The sequence below is a fragment of the Neospora caninum genome, chromosome VIIa (genome assembly GCF_000208865.1).
Source record: "Neospora caninum Liverpool complete genome, chromosome VIIa".
NCBI lineage: Eukaryota > Apicomplexa > Conoidasida > Eucoccidiorida > Sarcocystidae > Neospora > Neospora caninum.
Genome location: NC_018393.1, coordinates 2557474 through 2577724, shown reverse-complemented (window position 1 = coordinate 2577724; position 20251 = coordinate 2557474). Strand labels below are relative to the sequence as shown.

Below are 20251 nucleotides of genomic sequence, written 5' to 3'. Positions count from 1 at the left end.
ATGTATATGCAGCATACGCACGAGTTACAGGGAACGGCCGCCGGTTGAGACTGGCCGCATGCAGCAAATCAGAGAGAGGCACCGAAAGGAACGGGACGGCATGCTGTGCGTGAGAGACGCGCCCAGTGAGACAAGCGACCAAACGTTCCATGGAAAAGAGATGAAGAACATTTTTCTTCATGCGCGCCCTGTAGTTATCACCAGAAGGGACACACCCACTGTTTGGGACTACACTCCCGTTTCAATAACTCAATTGAATCGGACTGCATGCACCCAGCTGCTAATCCCTCTCGCCTTCTACAGTCAACAGACCAGAAGATGGGACCGCGAGAGAGAGTCCCTTTCCTTGCTTTTTCTCCTCTGTCGCGCCTGCCTTTCCTTTTTCCGTTCTGCCGTTTCGAGTGGCGGATGTAGAGGCTGCATCTTCCTTCTGCCGCCTTTTCTCCTCGGCCGCATGCGCAAAAAAGACCGCTCTTATCCGCGGGAGACTTCTCCGGCAAGCAGTTGAGTCTTGTAGAGCCGTATATCGACGGGAAAGAAGGAAGCAAACGAGAAAAGAAGAAACAGATCGACAGACAGAGAGGGGTCTCGGCAGACGGCTGTTTACGTTCTTTGCGCGGCACAGGGACGCGGCGGGAAACTGAGTGGCAGATATGTGTTTTGTCTCGTGTGTGCTCTGGAGTGGCCGCAAGCAAGGCCTCAATCGGTCGACGTTTTTTCGCGACAGGGCGGAGGCAAGCAGCGCGTAATGTTCCCCTTTCTTTCCCGTGCCTTTCTGTCGCCCTCCGTCTGTTCCTATCTCTCTCGAAGCAGCATGTCGTAGCGCTCCTAGGTACCGACGCTGTTTCAGAGGACGACTGCCTTGTCAGGGGAAGACACATTGAGACGCCTCAGTCAGGTGTATGTACACCTGAATGCTCTGCAGCGGCGCCAGTGTGTCTCGGTCGTGCCCGAGGTGTATGTACACTAGTGAGAGTCGAGGGGATTTCTTTAGGGGAAACGAGACAGTGTCCCCGGGGAACTCGTAAAGCGAGACTGCGCAACCGACGAGACTTCCAAAGAGTCGGCATTTCGTCTGCGCGGCGTGCATGCGTTTCGCGTCTCCACGTTCAGGAAGCCGGTTTCTGTGCGTGGGTCTGAGACAAGCTGAAACAGCAGCGACTTCAAGATGACGCCAGTCTTGCGTCTCGTTTGATCTCCACGTCCTCTTCATGGATCGAGTGTTCCTTACGTTCTCCCTCCCGTTATCTCCTACTCCTTTTTCTTTTTCGTTTTTTTTCGATTCACCATGAAAGCCGTCGTCGCCAAACTCCCCTGTGGGCGTGGGCGGGGCCCCTGGACTCACGCCCAGCCTGCTCTTGGGTGTCGCGGTTTCTCTCGTCTCCAACTCCCTCCCAGCACTCGTGCTCCGCTGTTGCCCTCTTCTCCTTCACCGCACACTCGTGCCTCTCCTTCGTCATATTCTTATTCTTTTCCGCCTGCTTCCTGTGCGTCTTCCTCTCGCGCTTCCTCGCCTTCATCTTCCACTTTCTGTGCAGAGACTTCTTTGCTCCAGAAACGTGCTCGCACCAGGTCAAGTCCCCGTCGACCCGCGGGAAACCGCGAAGCCCTCTCGGGTTCTCAAGCGACTCCTTTCTCCAGAAGGCACATGCGGAACAATGCTGGCCGGGGCGCCGCCTCGCAGCCCCACTCTCCCGCGTCTGAGGAACCTCAACGGGCGCAGTCTCAACTCCCTCACACCTCACAGTCTCCGCCCCCGATGAGGCGTAGGCGCACCCTGCGGCCGCAGCCTCTCGGGCGGCTCGTGAGCGCCCCACTGTCTGTTCTGTCTCTCTCTTCGCCCTGCCGCGCACCCCGGGTCGCTTCCAGTCCCCGCGCGCCAAGGGGTCCAGCTGTCTCCAATCTCCACTCTTCGTTCAGGTGGCCCTACGCCCCACAGCCTGCGGCCTGGCGCCCCGGCGCCCCACCGTGTCCTTCCTGGGGGGCATATGCCCCGCAGGGGCCTTCGGATGTGCGTCCCCCCGCGTCTCCGCCTGGTCCCGCCGGAAGTCCAGAGCGTGTCCTCAGAGCTGACGCTTCCAGGCTGGCTGCCTCACGATCTCGGGCACCGTTTCAAGTTGCTTCGTCTCCGCCCTTCTCTCCTCGTTCCCTCGCTGGTCCGTTCTCTCCTTCTCGTTCTCGTCCGCCGGTCTCTCCTACATCTCCTCGTTCTCTTCCTTGTCCTCCGCGGCCTGTTGCTCCTTTGGCATTCTGCCCATTTCCACAGTCTGTCGCTCATCCATCTGCGCCTTCGCCGACCTCTCCTTCTCAGCTTGCGCGTGTTTTTCCGCCCCCCGGACCTTTCCCACATCAGCAGCCACTGCCGAGCCTCGACGGCTTTCCGGCCTCGCGTCCACCTGGCGGCAGCTGGATAGCCGTCTCTGGCGACTCCCCCTCTGTCGCAGGTTGCGCCTCGCCGGGTGTCTCCGTCTCTCGCCTTTGCAGGCCTTCCGCATCTCCACTGGGCCCTCTCCACGCGCCGCCGAGGCTCGCGGCGGCGGCAGCGGATTCCCCCTGCAAGCTGGGCTTCGCACGTGCTCAGCCAACCGCCGTCGAGACACCGTGGGGCCGCGCGAGAGCTGAGACGCCGAACGCGAACGACGATGAATCGGGAAAGCGAATGGCGAGCAAGCGAGGGAAAGGCGGGAAGAGGGAAGAGGTGCCGGAGGCAGACGCGGTGATGTTCGAGCAGCACTGGAGCGAAGAAGCTGCGCAAGAGGGGCTGAAACGAGGGCTCCTCGTGAAAGGTTTGCTCCAGATCCCCGCGTTCCAGACTGACCGCTCGGTAAGCCGAACGCGACGCGCAAAAGGCGAGAAACTGTGGACAGCGCAGCCAGTCAAAAAGCGGAACCAAACAGCTTTTGAAACCAGGCGAGAGAAGATAGAGAAGTGCACCAACAGCCCCTGGGGATGCCAATAGACAGCAGACTCTCGAGAGACGGATAGAGCAGCGAGAAAGCAACGCAGAACGATCACGAGCGGGGACAGAGAGCTGGCGTCCAGCACCTCAATCGCATCGTCTCTACCTCTCTTTCTTTCCATCTCTCTTTCCCTCTCTCTCTCCTTCTCTCTCTCCTTCTCTCTCTCTTTCTCTTTCTCTTTGCTTGGCTCTCGCATTTAACGGCCAAACGTGCGTTCGTTTCGCCTCCTCTTTTTTTGCGTTTTGCTTTCTCGGCTCCATCTCTCCAGGTCATCCTTGTTGACCCTTCGATGTGCCCCCCGCGCGTCCTGGCTACCGTCCCCCACAAGCGCGTTCGTTCCTCTGCCGCAGCCGTGTCTTTGCCCGTCTCTGCATCGACGCCTTCTTCTTCAGCTGTGCCCGGGACTGCGTCCCAGGGCTGGGTGTTGCAGTTCGACTTGGGAGGCTTTCTCGCACGAAACCGCGCGCTGCACGGCGACATCGTCGCGGTCACTTTCCTCCCTCGCTTCTACTCGGAGCGTGTCCTCAGGAAACGAAAAATGCTTTTTCCCTCTGCCTCTTCAGACGCACCGTCCTCTCCACTCTCGCCCTCTTCCAGCCATTCCTCCACTCCAGCTTCGTCTGCTGTTTCTTCCTCTCCTTCGGCCGATTCAGCGGGGGAGTCCCACTTACGCCCGCACGCGGACCCAGCTCTACGGGAGGGCCCTCAGGGCGGGCTGTCGTCCTCTGCTGGAAGTAGCCCTTCTGGTCTGCAGGAGACGCCTTTGAGGTGCGCGGAGAGCGACGAACACGGCAGCGCGTGGACAAAGGAAGAAGGAGACCGCGCATGCGCGGAAGGGATGCAAGCAGCCGACGAGGGAACGCACGCGAGAGACGCCTCGCCGCCCCTCGAGCTCCTTCCCGCGGGCCGGGTCGTTCGCATCCTCGCGTTCGGGAAGGAATCGAACGAAATCGTTTGTGTGGTTCCGCCTCAGCAAGCGAAGATCGACGCCTTTCTCCGGCGCGTCGAAGAAAAACAGAGGAACGGCCACGCAGCCGAGCCGCGAGGGAAGACGCGAAAGGCGGCCGAGAAGGCGCAGAAACTCGAGAAGCTTGCGAGACCGCAGAACGCCGAGCAACCGCAAGGGCGGGGCGACGCTGAGGGAGGCTCGGCTGTTGAACGCAGCGAAGGCAGAGAAGGGGACGGTGGCGACCGCAGAAGAGACGGGGAGACAAAGGATGTGAGGAGAGGAGAGCCCGACGAAACGAGAGGCAGTTTCAAGATGCGCGCAAGTGAAGAAGACGCATTCCTCAAGGCCCAACCTCGGTACGTTCTCTCTCTTCTCGCGTACTTTGTTGCGTTTTTTTTTTCAAAAGCAGAACCTGCCGTTTGTCAGGGAAATTGGCTGTACACCCCTTCCTCCGGTCTCAAGGTATCTTGTGCGGCCGCGCCTCTCGCTGCTTTGTTTGTGTAAGATTCGCCTGTTTTGTACCTATCGTGCACCCGGCCTCTCTTTTGAAAGCGCGTGAGGCTTGCGGAGCCTTCCTGCTGTTGTATGAACTTCGCGCCGCCCTCCTGTTCTCTCGTCTCCCTTCTCGCTTCCAACACGGCTGCTGTTGAGCCGCTCCTTCTCGCTCTCCCCCCTCGAGTTTGTGGATGCCTCTTGCGCTTGCCAGGAAGCTTAGCCCTCTCGTGCACATGCGTCGCTTCCTCGGCCAGAGCGGCAGCGAAGAGGCCTCGCGAAAGAGAGGCAAACCGTCTGGATTGTCCTCTGTGTTTGTGCCTCCCGCGGAATTCAGAGATTCTCGCCTTCCACCCTTCCTCGTGCCCATCGCCCTGCTCTTCGATCCGCCACCATCGCCGTACTCGGACGAACTGACCTCGCCACGTTCGCCTCTCCCTCCATCTTCTCTCCCTCTTTCTTCTCTCCCTTCTCCTCCGCTCTCGTCTCCTCCGCTTTCGTCTTCCTCTTCTTCTCTCCCTTCGTCTCTTTCTTCGTCGGAGCCGGGTACTTCGGCTTCCAGTGTTTGGACATCTCAAGACATCGACGGAGAGAGAAGAGGTACAAAGCGCTCTGCTCCGCGGGAAGCGGACGCACATGCGCCCTCGTCTGTCGCGTCGTCGCCTCTCCGACCTTCAGCTCTTCTCAGAGCAATTCAAGGTGTCTGGGCACAGCAGCCGACTTCCACAGATTCTTCGCTCTCGGCGAGTGCCCTCGTTGTCCTCCGTCGTGGTCCTTGGGTTGCCTCCCGCGCCTCCCCGTTCGCCCACGTCGACGCCGGCGCCTCCTCTTCGCCTTCTTCTGTCTCTTCTCAGCCGCTTCGACCTCGTGCTCGTTGCCTGGGCGGCAAGGGATCCGGGGACATTCTCGCGGAGGCTCTGGCGACGCTTCACATGGAAGGATTGCCGCATGCGTGGGGCTTTCCATTGGACGTTGAGGCGAAACTGAACGCCGACCTCACTCGTGTGTGCCCGGAGACAGGAAGGCCTCTCTGGCTGGTCAGCGCGGAACGCGATCCTCTGCGCCTGGACTGTCGCCCGCCGAACGCGTCCAGCGAGGCACCAGACGCGCCGGGCGAGCGAGAAGACGCGTGGGGCGATAGGGCCTCCTTCGTTAAGCGCGAGGCGCGCGGCGACCTTGAGAAAGCGCCTTCGTGTGCCGACACTCCAGCATCTTCGCTGGCGTCTCACTTTGCGTTTCCATCTTCCCGACGCGCTTTGAGTGCTTCGTCGAACTCGCCGTACGAGGCGCCTTACACAACGCAGCTTCGGGCCTTCACGATTGACCCTCCAACAGCAAAAGACCTCGACGATGCGATAAGCGTCGTGTGTCTCGGAGGCAGGCACCGATCGGAAAGGCGCGTTGCAGCGGAAGCGACTCGACACGGATCTGGAGACACTCCGAGGCCGACTGAGGCGCCTTTTCCGCGTTTGCGCGGCGCTGCGGCCGCGGGGGCGAGCGGGCAAGGATACTCGGGCCTTGGCGAGGCTTCGATACAGGCCGACTGCGTCACCGAGGCCACTGGAGGCAAGGGAGACGCAACGCCTCCCGTTCCTCGTGAAGAAGTGGAAAGAGAAGGCGAACGAGAACAAGACGCGGACGCACAGGATCTGCGCTTCAAACGAGAAGAAGAGCCGCTGTTCGAACTGGGGGTGCATGTGGCAGATGTTTCCCATTTCGTCGAAGAAGGTTCCGCCCTCGATGCAGAGGCCGCGATGAGGGCCACGACTGTCTACCTCGATGCAAAGTGCGTGGGGTGACTCTCGTTCCTGCCTAAGGGCTTTTGTTTGCTCTGTTTTCCCCTCCCCGCTCTCTCCAAGTGTCCTGCAAGCAGCGTCTCACCCGGCGTCGATCTGGGCGTGTCGCCCAGTCACTCCCTTCTTCAATTTCAAACGCGATCTCACGGCTGCTCCAGCTGTGACTTGGTTTCAGGGACGCTTTACCCTTTCTTCTCTTTCCTGTCTTTTCTCTTCCGCTCAGGGTTTTCCCCATGCTGCCCCCGGCGCTCAGCGAAGGCGTCTGCAGTTTGCACTCTGGCGTCGACAGACTCGCCTTCTCCGTCTTCATGACCTTGAACGAGAAAGGCGAACTCCTCAACCCCTCCGTGCGACCCCCACAGCTGGCCAAGACGATCATCCGAACAGCGTACGAAAGCAGAAACGAGAAGGATAAAAGACAAAGAGAACGGACAGTCGAGAAGAACACGGATAAAGGAATCTCATTCGACGAATACATGCACATGCATGCATTCGCAAGCCACACTTTCCAGGACATCAAGGCACATCGCCTTGCATACACATATACGTCGACATACACAATAGATATGTATATATATATATGTATATAGATGTATATATGTATGTGGGTGTGTGTCGGTGTGCACGACGAGTGCATATCGGTAAGTACCCCTGTGCACACCTAACTCGCTGTATGTGTATACGATGTGTATCTTGGTGGCGTTCTCTCTCAGCGCCCGTCTCGACTACGCCCAAGTCGACAGTTTTCTTCTTGCGGTTCCAGGCTCGCTTGGAGGCTTTCTTTCTTCCTCGCCATTCGCTTCGGCCTCGCGCGCCTCGCTGCTGTGGGATTTGCTTGTTCGCGACTGGCCGCGCATGCCCAGCGGCCGCGGCGCTTCTGAGCCGGGCGACGACGCGTCCTTCTGGAAGGCCGCAAGCGTGGCAGATTTCCCGAGGCCGCTCCGTCGGGACGCTGGCGGGGGAAGCGCGGAGGAGGCGCGGCTTTGGCGGGGGACCAAAGAAGCAGTCAAGGCCCTCATTGGCGAGATCGGTGTCCGATTCGACATTCCAGGTAGAGTCGGCTTTTCTTTTCGCACCCCCGCGTTTTGCCTCGCGCGTGTCTCTCCCGGGCGACAGGGGTCCCACCCCGGTTCGTCCTCAGAGCGTCTTCCACTCTGCGCTTTCGCCTCGCGTCTTTCACTTTGCGCGCGGCCTTTCTCTCGATCGGCAGGCTGTGCACCACGCTCTCGGCTGGTGACCCGCTGAGAGCGAGCGAGAGAGACGCCGGGTCGCCGCAGGCTCCCACGGTGTGTCGGTTGCGCGCGTTTGCGAACGACGGCGCTTGGCGACGTCCTCTAGCTAGTCCAGCTGGTGAACTGCAGAAGCGGCGCGGCCCTGGACAGTCGCCCTCGTTCTTTGATGCGCTGTGTCTCCTTATCAGCCCCGGTCGCCGTCGACCTTATCACCACGTATTTCCTCACTCTGCGGCGACAGCGGCGGCGCCAGAAGGAAGGCGCGATTCACCTGTCGAGCAGCGGCCGTCTCTCGCTCTACTTTGCCTCGGACAAGGAGACACTGCGTCCCGTCTCGCTCCTCGTCCGCGAGTCGAATCCACTTTCCCATCTCCTCGTGGAAGAAAGCATGGTGCTGGCCAACCACTGCGTCGCGGAGGAAATTCTGGCTGCTCAACGAGAGGCATCGCGAGGTCGCCAGGCGATAGCGGCGGGGCACAGTCGCGAACTGGAAGGGCGCGAGAAACGGGGAACAGAAACGGTCGAGGGAGACGTGGGAGCAATGAAGCAAGAAACGAAACAAAGAGAGGAAACAGAAGAGGATGCGGAAGCCCGGGAGCGTCGCGGCATCCGAGGCGGAGAGAAGGACGCATGCGGCCACGAGAGAGAGAAGAAAGACAGTTCGAGGCGAGAAGGAGAGGCGCGAGTCTGGGAACAGCGAGACGCCGAGCCTTCACGCGTTGTGTCGAAGGAGGCAGGTCAGTCCAGCGAGAGGACCGGTGCATGCATCGCTCCACCAAGCCGACGCGAGTTCGGCGAAGCCCGAGGAGCCTCTGGAGAAGCCATGGCAGCCTTCTTGAGAGAGGAAGAGAGGAATCGAGACAGCGCGAGCGCGGGCGAAGGAAAAACAACAGAGCCGGAACTGCCGAAACCGGTCGCCTTTGGCGGCCTCCTCCGAGCGCATGCAGGCAGCAACGACGGCGCCATTCGATTTCTGAGAGACACTCTCGACCCAGGCCTCTGGGAGGCCTTCCAAACGCACATGCAAGCTGCGCCGCGTCTCGAGGACGCGCTTAAGCGGGACCGCCCAGAGAGCCGAGGCGAATCGAATGGCGATGCAGGGGACGACCAGGATGACGTCAGCGGCATCAAGCTTAGCCACCTTCTCGAGTTCTGCAAAGCACGGCTTAGTGCACCTGTTTACAATGTAAGTCAGCTTTTCTCCGTCCTCTCGCCTGTTCGCTCCCTTCTATCCTTCACGATAGTGACTCGTCGCGCTTCGTCTCTCTCTGCGTCTCCTCTTGGACCTCCTTCCCTTTCTCGGCGGCCGACTTCATCTCCTTCGATAGTCTCTTCCTCTCCTTCTCTTCTTCTCTCCTTCTCTTCTTCTCTCCTTCTCTTCTCTGTTTTCTCTCCTTGTCTTCCGTCGTCTTCGCGCTCTCGAAACGGTACTTTGACTTTTGATTTCTCTCTCTTTTTCCCGTCTCCGTTTTCCTGTGTCTCCTCCCTTCTCTTTTTGTCTCCCCTCTCTTACCCTCCCCTCCCCCCCCCCCCCCCCGTCGTCGCAGGGTCTCCTTCTGCGCGCTCGAAACGCCTGTCTCCCTTCTCGCTTGCTCGTGCGGAGCGCTCCTTCTCGGGCTTTTTGTCGTTCTTTTACGGGCGTCTGCCTGTCTCTTTCGCTGCGTTCTCGCGTCTTTCTGCAGGCGCTTTGTTTCTCGGTTCTCCAAGAATTTTTCCTCCAAGCCCAGTACGTCTCTCCAGCTGTGGCAGCCCGACAGCCTGCGGCTCCTCCTTCAGGACGTGCAAGCAAGGACAGAAAGGAACAACACAAGGACGCAACAGAGTCAGAGACAGGAGGTTCCTCGAAACGCTCCTCAGTTCACCGAACGTCTCAGCCGGCCGACCTAGGGTACGTCTTTCACCCCCCGGAGATGTCCACACATCTCCATCCCTATACATACATATATATACATATATATGCATATTTACATATATATGTATATGCATACAGGTTGCGTATGCATATATGTTTGTCTGCATCGAATAGGGTTTTCATACCGTGGCGCTGAAACGTGGTTTTGACTGGAATGGATTTCTCTGTACATCTACGCATATACAGACCGCTACTCCCGCCCACGCCACCCCAAATAGCTCTACAAATTACATATATGCATATGTATATATATACATATATATACATATAACGATGTGTATTTTGTGTATAGATATGCATGTATAGATATGTAAGGTGATGTGCGTTTCTGCATACGTATCCATGTTTACCGCTGTGTCTCTGCCCGTTTGCACACGTCTGTGTGTATGGGCGCTGGACAGCGCATGCGAGCAAGGGTGCGTGAATGTTTGCTTTCCTTGGCTGTCTGGTCCTCGTCTTCGTCTGCCCCTGGGCTTCTCGCGTGTCTCCGACTCGCCTGCCTGTCTCGCGTGTGACGTTCCGTTTCTTCTGCTCTCTCGCGGCTCTGTCTCTTCCTCGCAGTCACTGGGCGCTCTGTCTGTCGAGTTACATGCATTTCACCTCACCGATTCGGCGCTATGCGGATCTCCACGTGCATCGCCTTCTCTCCAAAAGGCTGAGAGGCGAGGCCCTCACCGTCCCCGTCGACACGCTCGAGGTCAGGACGCCGCCAAAGGCCGCGCCTCTCCTCGCCTCCTCTGCACACGCACAGCTCTGCATGCATGTACATCTCGGCCTCCAACCATAGATCTGGATAATCAAATATATACTTATTCATATATGTATTAGTGTATGCACTTGACTATCATCTGGGGGTTTCCTGTTCGGTTCGGACCTCCAGGAGAAACCCGTGGCGCTCTGTACGGCAGGCGCAGCCAGTATGCAGGCTCCGGACACGGGAGTGCATGGGTGAAAAAAGAATAGAATTCGAAGCTCCAGAAATATATATATATATATATATATATATATATATATATATATGGTGGCCATGTGTATACACATATGCACGCTGATGCATATTCATATATGCGTGTATGCATGTATATAATATCTATATATAGATAGACAGATAGATAGATAGATAGATAGATAGATAGATAGATAGATAGATATATTTGCATCGATTGTATGAAATGGACCCGACACGGGTCGGGAGCGTTTTGTGTTTTGTAGATTCTGTGTGTTTTCTGGGTGCGTCTCCGTCTTGTCCTGGCGTTTGCGCAGCCCATCGGAAGTGAGCGCGTCTCTGCTTGTTTCTTCTTTAGGCTGCGTGCCGCCAGTGCAACGAGAACAGCCGGAGAGCAGACAGCGCACAGGTTGCATTTCGGTCTTGGTATTTCAACGCGTTTCTTCGGGAGTTTCACCGCGAGGGCCTTCTCTACTCAGAAGCGTCGATTTTGAAAATTGTCGTTCCTGCCTCGTCCTCCTCTGGCCCGCCGACCCCGTCGGCTCCATCGGGCGCAGGCGACCCCGCGGGAAGCAGCGACACCGGCGAGCTCGACGAAGGAAAAAGACACGAAAAAGAAGGAAACGAGACGCGCGTCGAACTAAACGCCGACGAAGATGCAGAGAGAGAAGAACCGGGAAAGACAGAGGACGCAGTGGCAAGTGGTGAAGCGCGCGCGTGGGAGACACCGCCGGCTCCTGAGAAGTCCAGTCAGGGACCGAAGAGAGAAACCCATCGTCCACGCGGCAAGCGACAGGACTCCGACGACACCGGGAGAAGGGAACAAGTCGAGGGAGAGACAAAAGATAAAGACAAGATTCGCGCAGCGTTGGTGATCTACATTCCACTTTTGCAGGCGACGCGTAGCGTCAGTCTCGCCACTTTGGGTCTCGAGATTGTTGAAGGCGCGGACGTCAAGGCCGAAGAGCACGAAGAGCGAAAGAAACAAAGAACGGCCGGAAACGGAACAGAGAGCGTTAGCGCCCTTAATGTTCGCCGCCTCCGCAACGGGAACGGGTTTCAGGAGTCAGATGTTTCTGCGGCCACGTCGAGATCTTCTCTGTCGAAGGAGTCCGCGAGGCTGCTCGGCGGCGCCGCGCCTCCCGAGCCGTGGGGCAAAGACGAAGTAAAGCGTCTCCGCGCGCTCTCTCCCTTGCAGGTGAAACTCGTTCCCGGAGAGACACAGTGGTCAGTCCGCCTACCCTTCTGGCTACCGTCCCCCACAGGGCCTCCCGACGGCTCCAACGCGAAACTCTGAGCGAGAAAATGCCGAACGAATGCCCTAGCGACTTCAAACAAAAGCGACCCGGCGAGGTCCATTCGAGGGTTTAAAGATGGACCTCTGAGTGGAGACACAGCCTTCTTGAAGCGACACATCCCTGTATATATATATATATATATAAGCATGGAAGTATGCTTGTGTACATGTATCTATGTCTGTGGCCGCAGGTGGTGAGGGTGCATAGCCGTCTTTCGCTGGGGCCTCGCGCGCCTCGCTGCGGGGCTGTGTGAAACTCTTCGCCAAGCAGTGCATGCACTGCGTTACCCTGAAAAGGAAAGAGAGTACGAAAACAGGAAGCAGCCGCGTCTCTCTGCGAGCTTCGCTTTGAACTTGTCCACAGGTTGGCAGGGACTGTCCCGCTTGTTCTTGTCTCTCTCCTCGCCGTGCTTCCGCTCTTCCCTCTCTCCTAGGCTGCCTTCCTCTGTCTTTCGCGATGTGCCGCGTTCCTTCACGAGTTGCTTTTCAAGCCTATCTCTCTTGGATGCTCGTCACGCAGTGAAGTTTCCCTCGGGGTTCCGTGTCTGTAGATGCATATACACAGTAGTGGTATACGCACATACATACATCGGCAGACACAAACACGGATACATACCAAATATCTCTGTATGCCAATATGTAGACTTTGTGTACAGAAAAATATACACGTATAGAGAGGTACTGTTAAACACGAACGTTACATATATTTATAGAGAGGGACCGTAAGATAGCGGGATAGATAGAACTATGGAAAGCTGCGTATGTGTGGAGATGCGTGTGCCTCGGGCTCCAAAGGGCGCCCCGCGAGTGCATGCGCCTTCGTGGCGGTTCGCCGCGCTGGCCTGGCCGCCACGGTCTGCTGACTGCTCAGCCTTTTCGTGTTGAGGAGTTTCACAAAAGTTCTCAAAGCGCCGGAACCCGCAACATCGCGGCTCCTCGGTGATCTTTCCCTGGATAGAAATGAAACATGCCTGCATCGCTTTGCACGGCAAAAAAAAGGGACATAAATGCGCACATCGCTGTGTGCAAAATGGATGGACACAGCCAAGCCCGACGCGTACCGACGTCCGAAAGAACTGGCCCTGCATACGTTTGACTGGGAGGTACGCGCTCCTTTCATCGACACGACTTCGACAAGCGACAACTGGCCTCGAACGGCTCTTCAAGGTCCCAAAGCGAGGACGACAGCGTGCAGAGACGTTCCCGCGCTGAGGCGAGACGCAACTGCTCAGGCAGTTCACAAGGAAGCGCGACATGCCTGTGCTCGTCGCGAGGATTTTGTGTGCGACACGAACAGCCTTGGCGTATACTGAAGAGAAAGACGCCTTCCGGGGAGTAGCCCCTCTTGAGCGTCGGCAATCTTCGCCACATAAAGGCCACGTGAAACGGGAAATCTCGGCAGAGACGTAACACTGCCCACGCAATCGACAAAACACGAGATACATGGAGACACACAACTACACGCCTTCAGACCCTGCCTCACAAACACAGATAGGTACCCGCAAATCGAGTTGCCCGGACGACACATGGAACCGTTTCTTCCCCTCGCCCCTTTTGCTTCGCAGCGACGAGGGGTTCGGGAACTCAGCTGACAAAGGAAAGCAACTTTTTCATCTCTTTTCTGGGTGTTTTTACCGCCGGCCGCGGCCGCCTCTCCGCCCGCCTCGAAAGCCGCCCCCGGGCCGAAACGCGAACGCGCTCGCGGCGGTCTGCGCATTCCCTCCGGGCACAAAGCGCGTCGAACTGCCGAACCCCGCGGCTTCCAGTCCCTGCTCCGAACGGGCGCCCGCCCCTGCCGCGGGTCCAGAAGAACCGAAAGAGAAGGGCGCAACAGGCTGTGTCGGCAGAGCGAACGGAGAGGAAGAAGGGAAAGGCGCGGAAGAAGGGAAAGGAGGGACAGCAGACGGAGCGAAAGGAGAACAAGAAGGGACAGGAGAAGAAGAGACAGGAGAAGGAGAAGAGACAGGAGAAGGAGAAGGGACAGGAGAGACAGCAGAAGGGGACGGAGGGGCAGAAGCGACAGAAGGGAACGGGGCTGGAGGCGCAGAGATGCGTTGCAGGCCTGCCCCGCCTGTGAGAGGCGCCGAGGCAGTTGGGGGGGGGAAGGCGAAAGGCGGAGGGGCGGAGCCCGACGTCTCCGTCGCATTGCCTGCGTTCTCTGGATTTGATCCCAAAGTTCTCCTGATTCGCAGCCGAGGGCGGCGCGGAGGCCCCGAAGGCTGCGAACCGAAGCTTGCCGAGTTCGGGTCCGAGGCAAGGCCTGGATGCGGAGGAGGCGCCGCCGTCGACGGAGGGAGAGCGACGCCGAGAGCGAGAGAGGCGGGGGCTGTCGCAAGCGAAGCTCCACGCGCCGTGGACGGCACGACCGCAGACAGGCCGCTAACTGGCGAAAGCGTCGAAGGCGAGGAAGAAAAGAGACGTGTCCCATGGCCCTGGGACTTGACTGGTTCTGCTTCCTGGCGCTGCCGCAGCCGTTCTCGCTCTTCAAGTTTCTTCCTCTCTTCTTCTTTCCTTCTCTCTTCTTCTTTCCTTCGCTCTTCTTCTTTCCTTCTCTCTTCTTCGTTCCTTCTCTCTTCTTCTTTCCTTCTCTCTTCTTCTGCCTGGAGGCGTCTTCGTTCTTCTTCTTGCTCTTGCCGACGGCGCTCCTCCTCGCGCCTCCTGCGTTCTTCTTCCTGCGCTCGCCTCGCTTCTTCTCGCTGTCGCATTTGCTTCGTTTCCTCTTCCGTCAAGGCCGGTCCAAAGCAGCAGAGCGCTGCAGTCAATAAATCGTCGTCGCCTCCCGCACTGAACGCTGCCTCGGTTAGCCGCCTCCTTGTTCTCCTCCCTGCGCGAACCCTCCTCTCTTGTTCTGTCTCTTCTCCATCAAGGAGGGACGGTCCATCCTTCGCCTCCGCCGTCGCCAGGCGACCTGTGCTCTCTTGTTCGTCCGCGCCGATCCTGTTCTCGTCTTCGCCTTCGCGCCCTTCGCTGTCCAGCGCCGGCTCCGCGGCGCGTCTCGCCGCTTCGCCACCCTCCGAGATTCGTGCCGCCTTCCTAAGCGAAGTGGGGAGATGGTCTTCTCCCCGCTGCGTCCGGTTCTTCAAGAACGACGCATGAAAGGATGCCGGCCCTGCGTTACCGCTCAGGAACAGCAACGCAGCGGCGCCACTTGAACGCCGTCGGCGGTTCCTCGACAGCGGCGGCGGCAGAGTGGGAAGCAACAGCTGACTCGAGAAAGGCGAAGTGCCGGTGGGACAAGTGGAAGGCGAGAGAGAACCAGAGGAGGAAGAAGAGGAAGAAGAGAGAGAAGAGGATGAGGAGAGAGAAGAAGAGGAAGAAGAGAGAGAAGAGGAAGAAGAGGACGAAGAAGAGGAAGAGGAGAGAGAAGAAGAGGTAGAAGAGGAAGAGGAGAGAGAAGAAGAGGTAGAAGAGGAAGAGGAGACAGGAGAAGAGTAAGAGGAGAGAGAAGAAGAGGAAGAAGAGAGAGAAGAAGAGGATGAGGAGAGAGAAGAAGAGGATGAGGAGAGAGAAGAACAAGAGGACGACGAGAGAGAAGAGGAAGAAGAGGAAGAAGAGAGAGAAGAGAGAGAAGAGGACGAAAGATGCTGGACGGCGGAAGGGGCAGAGGACACAGACGATGGAGGATCGCCAACAGGACGAGCCGAGAGAGGCTGAGCAACTGAAGGCGACAACGAATCAAAGGAAGCCAGAGAGGAATCGAGTCTCTCGAGATCTCGACCTTCAGCCTTCAATCGTCCAGCGGCGTCGCAAGGACGCTGCCGGCTGTTCTCCCTTGGGCCGTCCTCGACATCCGATAAGGAGATGCTGCATCGATTGTCTTCGTTCTCTTTCCCCTGCATGTTTTCCTCTCCTTCTCCGCTTTCGTCTTCCCTTTCGCTGTCGTCCGTCTCTCCTGCTTCCGTCGCCGGCGCTCGCTGCCCGCCGCCGCTTCCTGCTTCGCATCCGTTCCCTTTCGGTGCTTCACCGTTCCATCCTCCGTGCGTCTCTGCTTCGCCCCCCGCTGGGCGTGTGTCCTTCTCTGTGTCGCGCTGAAGCGACAGACGCGCGGTGGTGGCCAGCGTGGGCGCTGCCTTCGACAGCAAACGAACGCTGGACGAAACCATCGAGAAAAGATTGCCAATCGACATCCTTCTTGGCTGCCAGGGTCCGTTCGAGCTTTCGCGTACCTCGCCTTGTGTCTCTTCCTCGCCTTGTTTCTCTCCCGCGGCCTGTGTTCCTCTCGTTTCGCTTGCCGCTTCATCGCCAGGGTTGCCTGTTCTCATGTCTCTGCAAGGCGCCTCTGTCGCTTCTCTGGAGGCCAGCGCGGCAACCGACGCCTGCGTTGCGCGTCGCTTTGCGCCTCCTCGACCGTCGCCTGGTTCTCGTCCCGCTCCGCCGTACGACGGCAGCCACGAGGAGAGCGAAGGCCGCGACAGAGTCCGAAGAACAGCCGAGGCGTCGGACTGCCTCGTGGAACCCGTCGAAGCCGAGGGTTCCCGAGAGTCTCTCGGCTTCACCTCTTCTCGTTCTTCGTCCTGCCTGGAAAATCCCGGCGAGACGGCAGGAAGCAGGGAGGAGTTTGCAGAAGGCGAGTGGAGGCAAGAGCCGCTGAGGACGCCCGCAGCCAGCAGAAACGAGGATCGGTCCCCTGAAGCCTCGCCGGAAAACGCCTGCGACGGGAGAGACCGCCGCGGCGCCTGGGGCGGGGACGGTCCGGAGACGCCGCTTCTCTCTTCTTGCGAGGCTTCCGCACGGCTCTCGTCTCCTGTCGAGCGCCGAGGCAGCTGGAAACTCGTGATTCCGGTCAATCGTTTTCGGAGGCTGTCGCCGGAAGAGCTGGACCACGCATGCATTGAAGACGCTGGCACGCAAAACAGGTGCCCCCGTGGAGTTTGGCCGTGAGATGCAGACACCTCGAACGGCTGGTCAGCGAAGCTTGCAGAGCGTCGCAGTGCAGAGGAAACGCGCGGAGGGTTCGGCTCTTCGTTCTCTTCGCCGTGGAGGCTTCCCGCGTCGCCTTGTGCCGGCGAAAGCATCGGAGGAGTCAGGAGAGGCGGGGCGCAGAGCGAGGGGGGTGCGAGGCTAGCCTTCTCGGCGCCGCGCATCGGCTTTCTCTCGCTTCCCTCTTGAGCGTCGCTTTCTCCCGCGTCGCCCTGTTGCCCCTGCCGATCGAGCCTCGATTTGTGTCTCCGTTCGCTGAACGCGCCGTCCGGGTCTTCCACGATGGGGACATTTTGGCGGCGGTTCTCTGTCCGTGGCTTCTTGAGCGTCATGGGCGAAACGCGGGTGAGCGAGGGCGAGACAAAGAGCGGCGACCCGAAGCGTTTCCGCGACGAAGAGAAAGGCCCAAGCTGCCCCGAGGACAGCTGCGCATGGCGCGCGTCGAGGGAAGGGAGTGGCGAGTCGCCATCGGCCTTCAGCGACGGCGTGGATGCATGCGGAGCGCAGAGTGCGTACGCAATTGCGCGCTGGGACACAGAAGGCGACGCCAGAGCCGTGCGGCCAGGTGTACAGAGAAATAACTTGTTTTCACCGGGCACCGCTCCAGATGGAGAATGCGTAGAGGGGAACCGGAAAGAAGACGAAGACGATCGCGACCGCGAGGCCGAAGAAGAGAGGGAGAGGCGTCGAGGGGAATTGGGATTCCGGGACAGGGAAGAGACGGGGGTTGGACGTTCCTTCTTCTTGACATCTGCGAAGGGCGGGGACGCGTCGTTGTCCTCCGGCAGCTGGCTCAGAAGCCAGGACTTGCGTTTACGAGATTTCGAAGCCTGCGCGGCCAGGAAGTTGCGGGAGTGCACAGGTTCTCGCCCGTGCGCGGCTGCTCGGGGCCTTGAGAGCGCAGTGCCCGTCGAAGAGAGCGAGGAGGGCGAGCACAGGCGCGACAGGACAGCGTCGGAGAGATCTGCATTTTGCGGAGACTGAATCGGCGTCGTTTTCTCCTGGAATCCGAACGGCACGGCGCTCTTCATCCTTCGTCGACCGAGATTCGGAGACGAAGGGAGCGGCAGGGGAGGAAGCAGGCGCAAACTTCTCTCCATTCTCTCCTGGCCTCAGGTGCCCAAACTGAAACGCTCGCCTTTCGCCCTCCTCTCGTCTACACACATCTCTACAGATAGACATACCCGCGTGTATGCATCAATACACACGTAGGTATGCATACGTTTCTCCATATATCCATATATATATATGTAGATGTGTGGTCCTGCAGCGGGTTAGTCCAGGTGACGAGGGTACTGTGAAGACACCCTTTCACATCCGCGGATCCGCGGATCCATCGTGAGACCGTTTGTCGATTCGGAACTTCCGCGTTACACGCGTTCCCGTGAAGACATTTTTTGCGGGCGTGAATGCAGCAGAGGTGTTTGAAATGTGCCTGAGGCCGATGCGGATGAAGTTGGGGCGTGTGTGAATCCTCCGAGGGCGGTGTGGACGTTATCCCGGCGCCCCGAGCTTTGGCGAGAAGCTCGGGGCACGAGGCAGTCTCCGCAGCACAAGGCCAGCGCAGCGACGCAGTCCGGCCTTCTTCTCTCGGGCCTCTCTCTCTCTTGCGGGTGCTGGAAATCTCCGGAGAAACGCGCAGCTCGCGAGTGCCTAGACAGAGCTGCGTCTTTACGCCTTCCTGCTGTCCGAGGCGGGAGGCAGAAGAAAAACAAAGACAAGGGTGGGAGAAAAAAACGGGAGATGGTGGCGAGTCGCCCCCCGTGCGCGCTCTTTTGAGGAGGGCGAGCCGCGAGGCCGAGAAGACGCAGAGAGGGAAGGCGCCTCTCGCGAGGACAGGGAGGAGGAAGAAAAGCGCGACTTGAGTCTGTTTGCCTCTTTGAAAGGCCGACGCTCCAAACGCTCCAAATGCATGGACGGCTACGAGGCGCAAGCACGCGAACGAGAGAGACAGGAAGACAAAGGAGAACAAGGTCCCCCCGTGGGAGGGCCGACGCGCAGGGGGGGGGGGGGGTCGGCAGGTCGAGGACACGCGGTTTTTCTTCCGCGCGAAGAAGACCGGCGAGGAAGGAGCACGGCGTTTTGCATGCACCGAAAAGAGAAAGACGCCGAAAGAAAGACGGGAGAAAGCGAAGGCAGAAGGACGGGTAAACCGTGCAGACTAACCGTGAGTTTCCTCGAAAAAAGGATCGGAGACACTTCTGGCTCGCCCCGACGACGCACCGGGTAGGGCGCCGGTGCACCCGCCAGGAGGCTGTGGACCGGAAGCAAGAAACACAGGAAACGCGGAACGCACGAAAAATAAGGGAACGAGAGAAGAAAGAGAGAGGTTGTAAAAACATCCACGTGCTTTTTCCGTTCGGACGAGCAACAGGTAGCCCCTGTATCGCTTCCGCCCGCAATCCAAAGAGACAAAGCGGAACACACACCCATACACACATACATACACACACACACACATACACACACACAAACAAAATGATCGCGAGTTATTTACTCAGCACCAGCCTAACTCTACACAAATCTCTTTTCTTGAAGAACTACATTTCCTTAAAAGATTCTCTGAGGGTGTCCGATTCTCAGTCCCACAGCACAAAACCCGGACCTCTTTCCGTAAGCACATTTACTTACCTATTCGTATCGATGCACAAAAAGTATAGGTATAGATGTATATAGATATATGTTTTTTTTACATTTCTGTAGAAGCTTCGTACGCCCACCTTCTCTTTATGGAAGTGAGTGTGATGGATAGGTGACAGCGCAGGGAAGAGGAGCTAGGGGACTCCAGAAAAAGTGCCTGTGAAGGATTCTGAAGACCTTAATGGCTCCGCTGCCGATTCAGTTGGCCTTCAAAGGTGCGCTGGCTCTCGGCCTAAATATGCATGCACATGACGCGCGTCGGCAATCTTCGAGACGGCGTCACCGGGGATCTCAAGCTCGACGGTCCTTCTCGGAAGCTCAGGACAGGCCGACCACTGCCTTTCGAAACGTGATTTAAAAGTGCATGCAGCGACCCTTGACGGCGACAAGCCTCCACAGAGCAAAAGTGCTCTGACACGACTGTGGGAAGTGGGAATCTCAGGGGTACCACCGCGGCTGTGTGCGTGGCTGTGCCGACCCGAGACCACATGCAGATGCCGCTCTCTCTTGAAGGCAAAACAAGAAAAAAACGAACGGGCGCGCCTCACAACGTGGTTGTGAGTGCCTAAAGAGAGGTGTGAGTGAAAGAGTCCAACAGAGCAAAGGGGGAGAAACCGACAGAGGGAGAAGGCTCCTCTGTCGCTGCTGTCGTGGCCTTGCAAAGAGCTGCGAGACCGGACGTCACAGACACCAAAGCGCTTCTCGAAAGACGGTCTCGAGACGGAAGGGAATTGCGTGCGAAGAAGCACAACCCAGGGATGGACTGCAGCGGTCGACGCATTGTCCGGCAAGGCCGCAAAGTGCGAGGAAACCGCTTGACTCAATATGCTGCTGGCCGCTCTTCCGCGGCCAACACTGTCTTGGACGGAGACAGATGGTGGTCCGGAATCTTTCCACGAAACCCTGAGGGATCGTCACGAACGCCGCGCCTCCCCGAGGAATGAAATGGATGCATCGAAAAAAGGCAAACACTCCCCTACACATGTCCAAACGCTGAAAATATGCAGACTCTACAGGCATATTACACATATACATATATATATATATATATATATATGTATTTCCTTATAGATGCTTATATGTATCAGGCTTCACACGCCACCACAC

General features: G+C 58.1%; 2 protein-coding genes across 2 annotated transcripts; one reads left to right on the top strand and one right to left on the bottom strand.

The window, feature by feature from the left end:
• Positions 1-1988: 1988 nt before the first annotated feature.
• On the top strand, positions 1989-11584 carry NCLIV_022190 (putative ribonuclease II RNB family protein; the record flags this gene model as incomplete). Its single annotated transcript, XM_003882413.1, has 11 exons — positions 1989-2011; positions 2485-2824; positions 3229-4265; positions 4616-5997; positions 6106-6187; positions 6421-6585; positions 6911-7248; positions 7618-8615; positions 9112-9317; positions 9903-10038; positions 10646-11584. 11 exons carry the CDS (start codon positions 1989-1991, stop codon positions 11582-11584), a joined length of 5646 nt encoding a protein of 1881 aa, XP_003882462.1.
• Positions 11585-13215: 1631 nt separating this feature from the next.
• NCLIV_022180 (conserved hypothetical protein) lies at positions 13216-17535 on the bottom strand (the record flags this gene model as incomplete). Its single annotated transcript, XM_003882412.1, has 1 exon — positions 13216-17535. The coding sequence occupies one exon, from the start codon at positions 17533-17535 to the stop codon at positions 13216-13218; it is 4320 nt and encodes a 1439-aa protein (XP_003882461.1).
• Positions 17536-20251: the final 2716 nt, after the last annotated feature.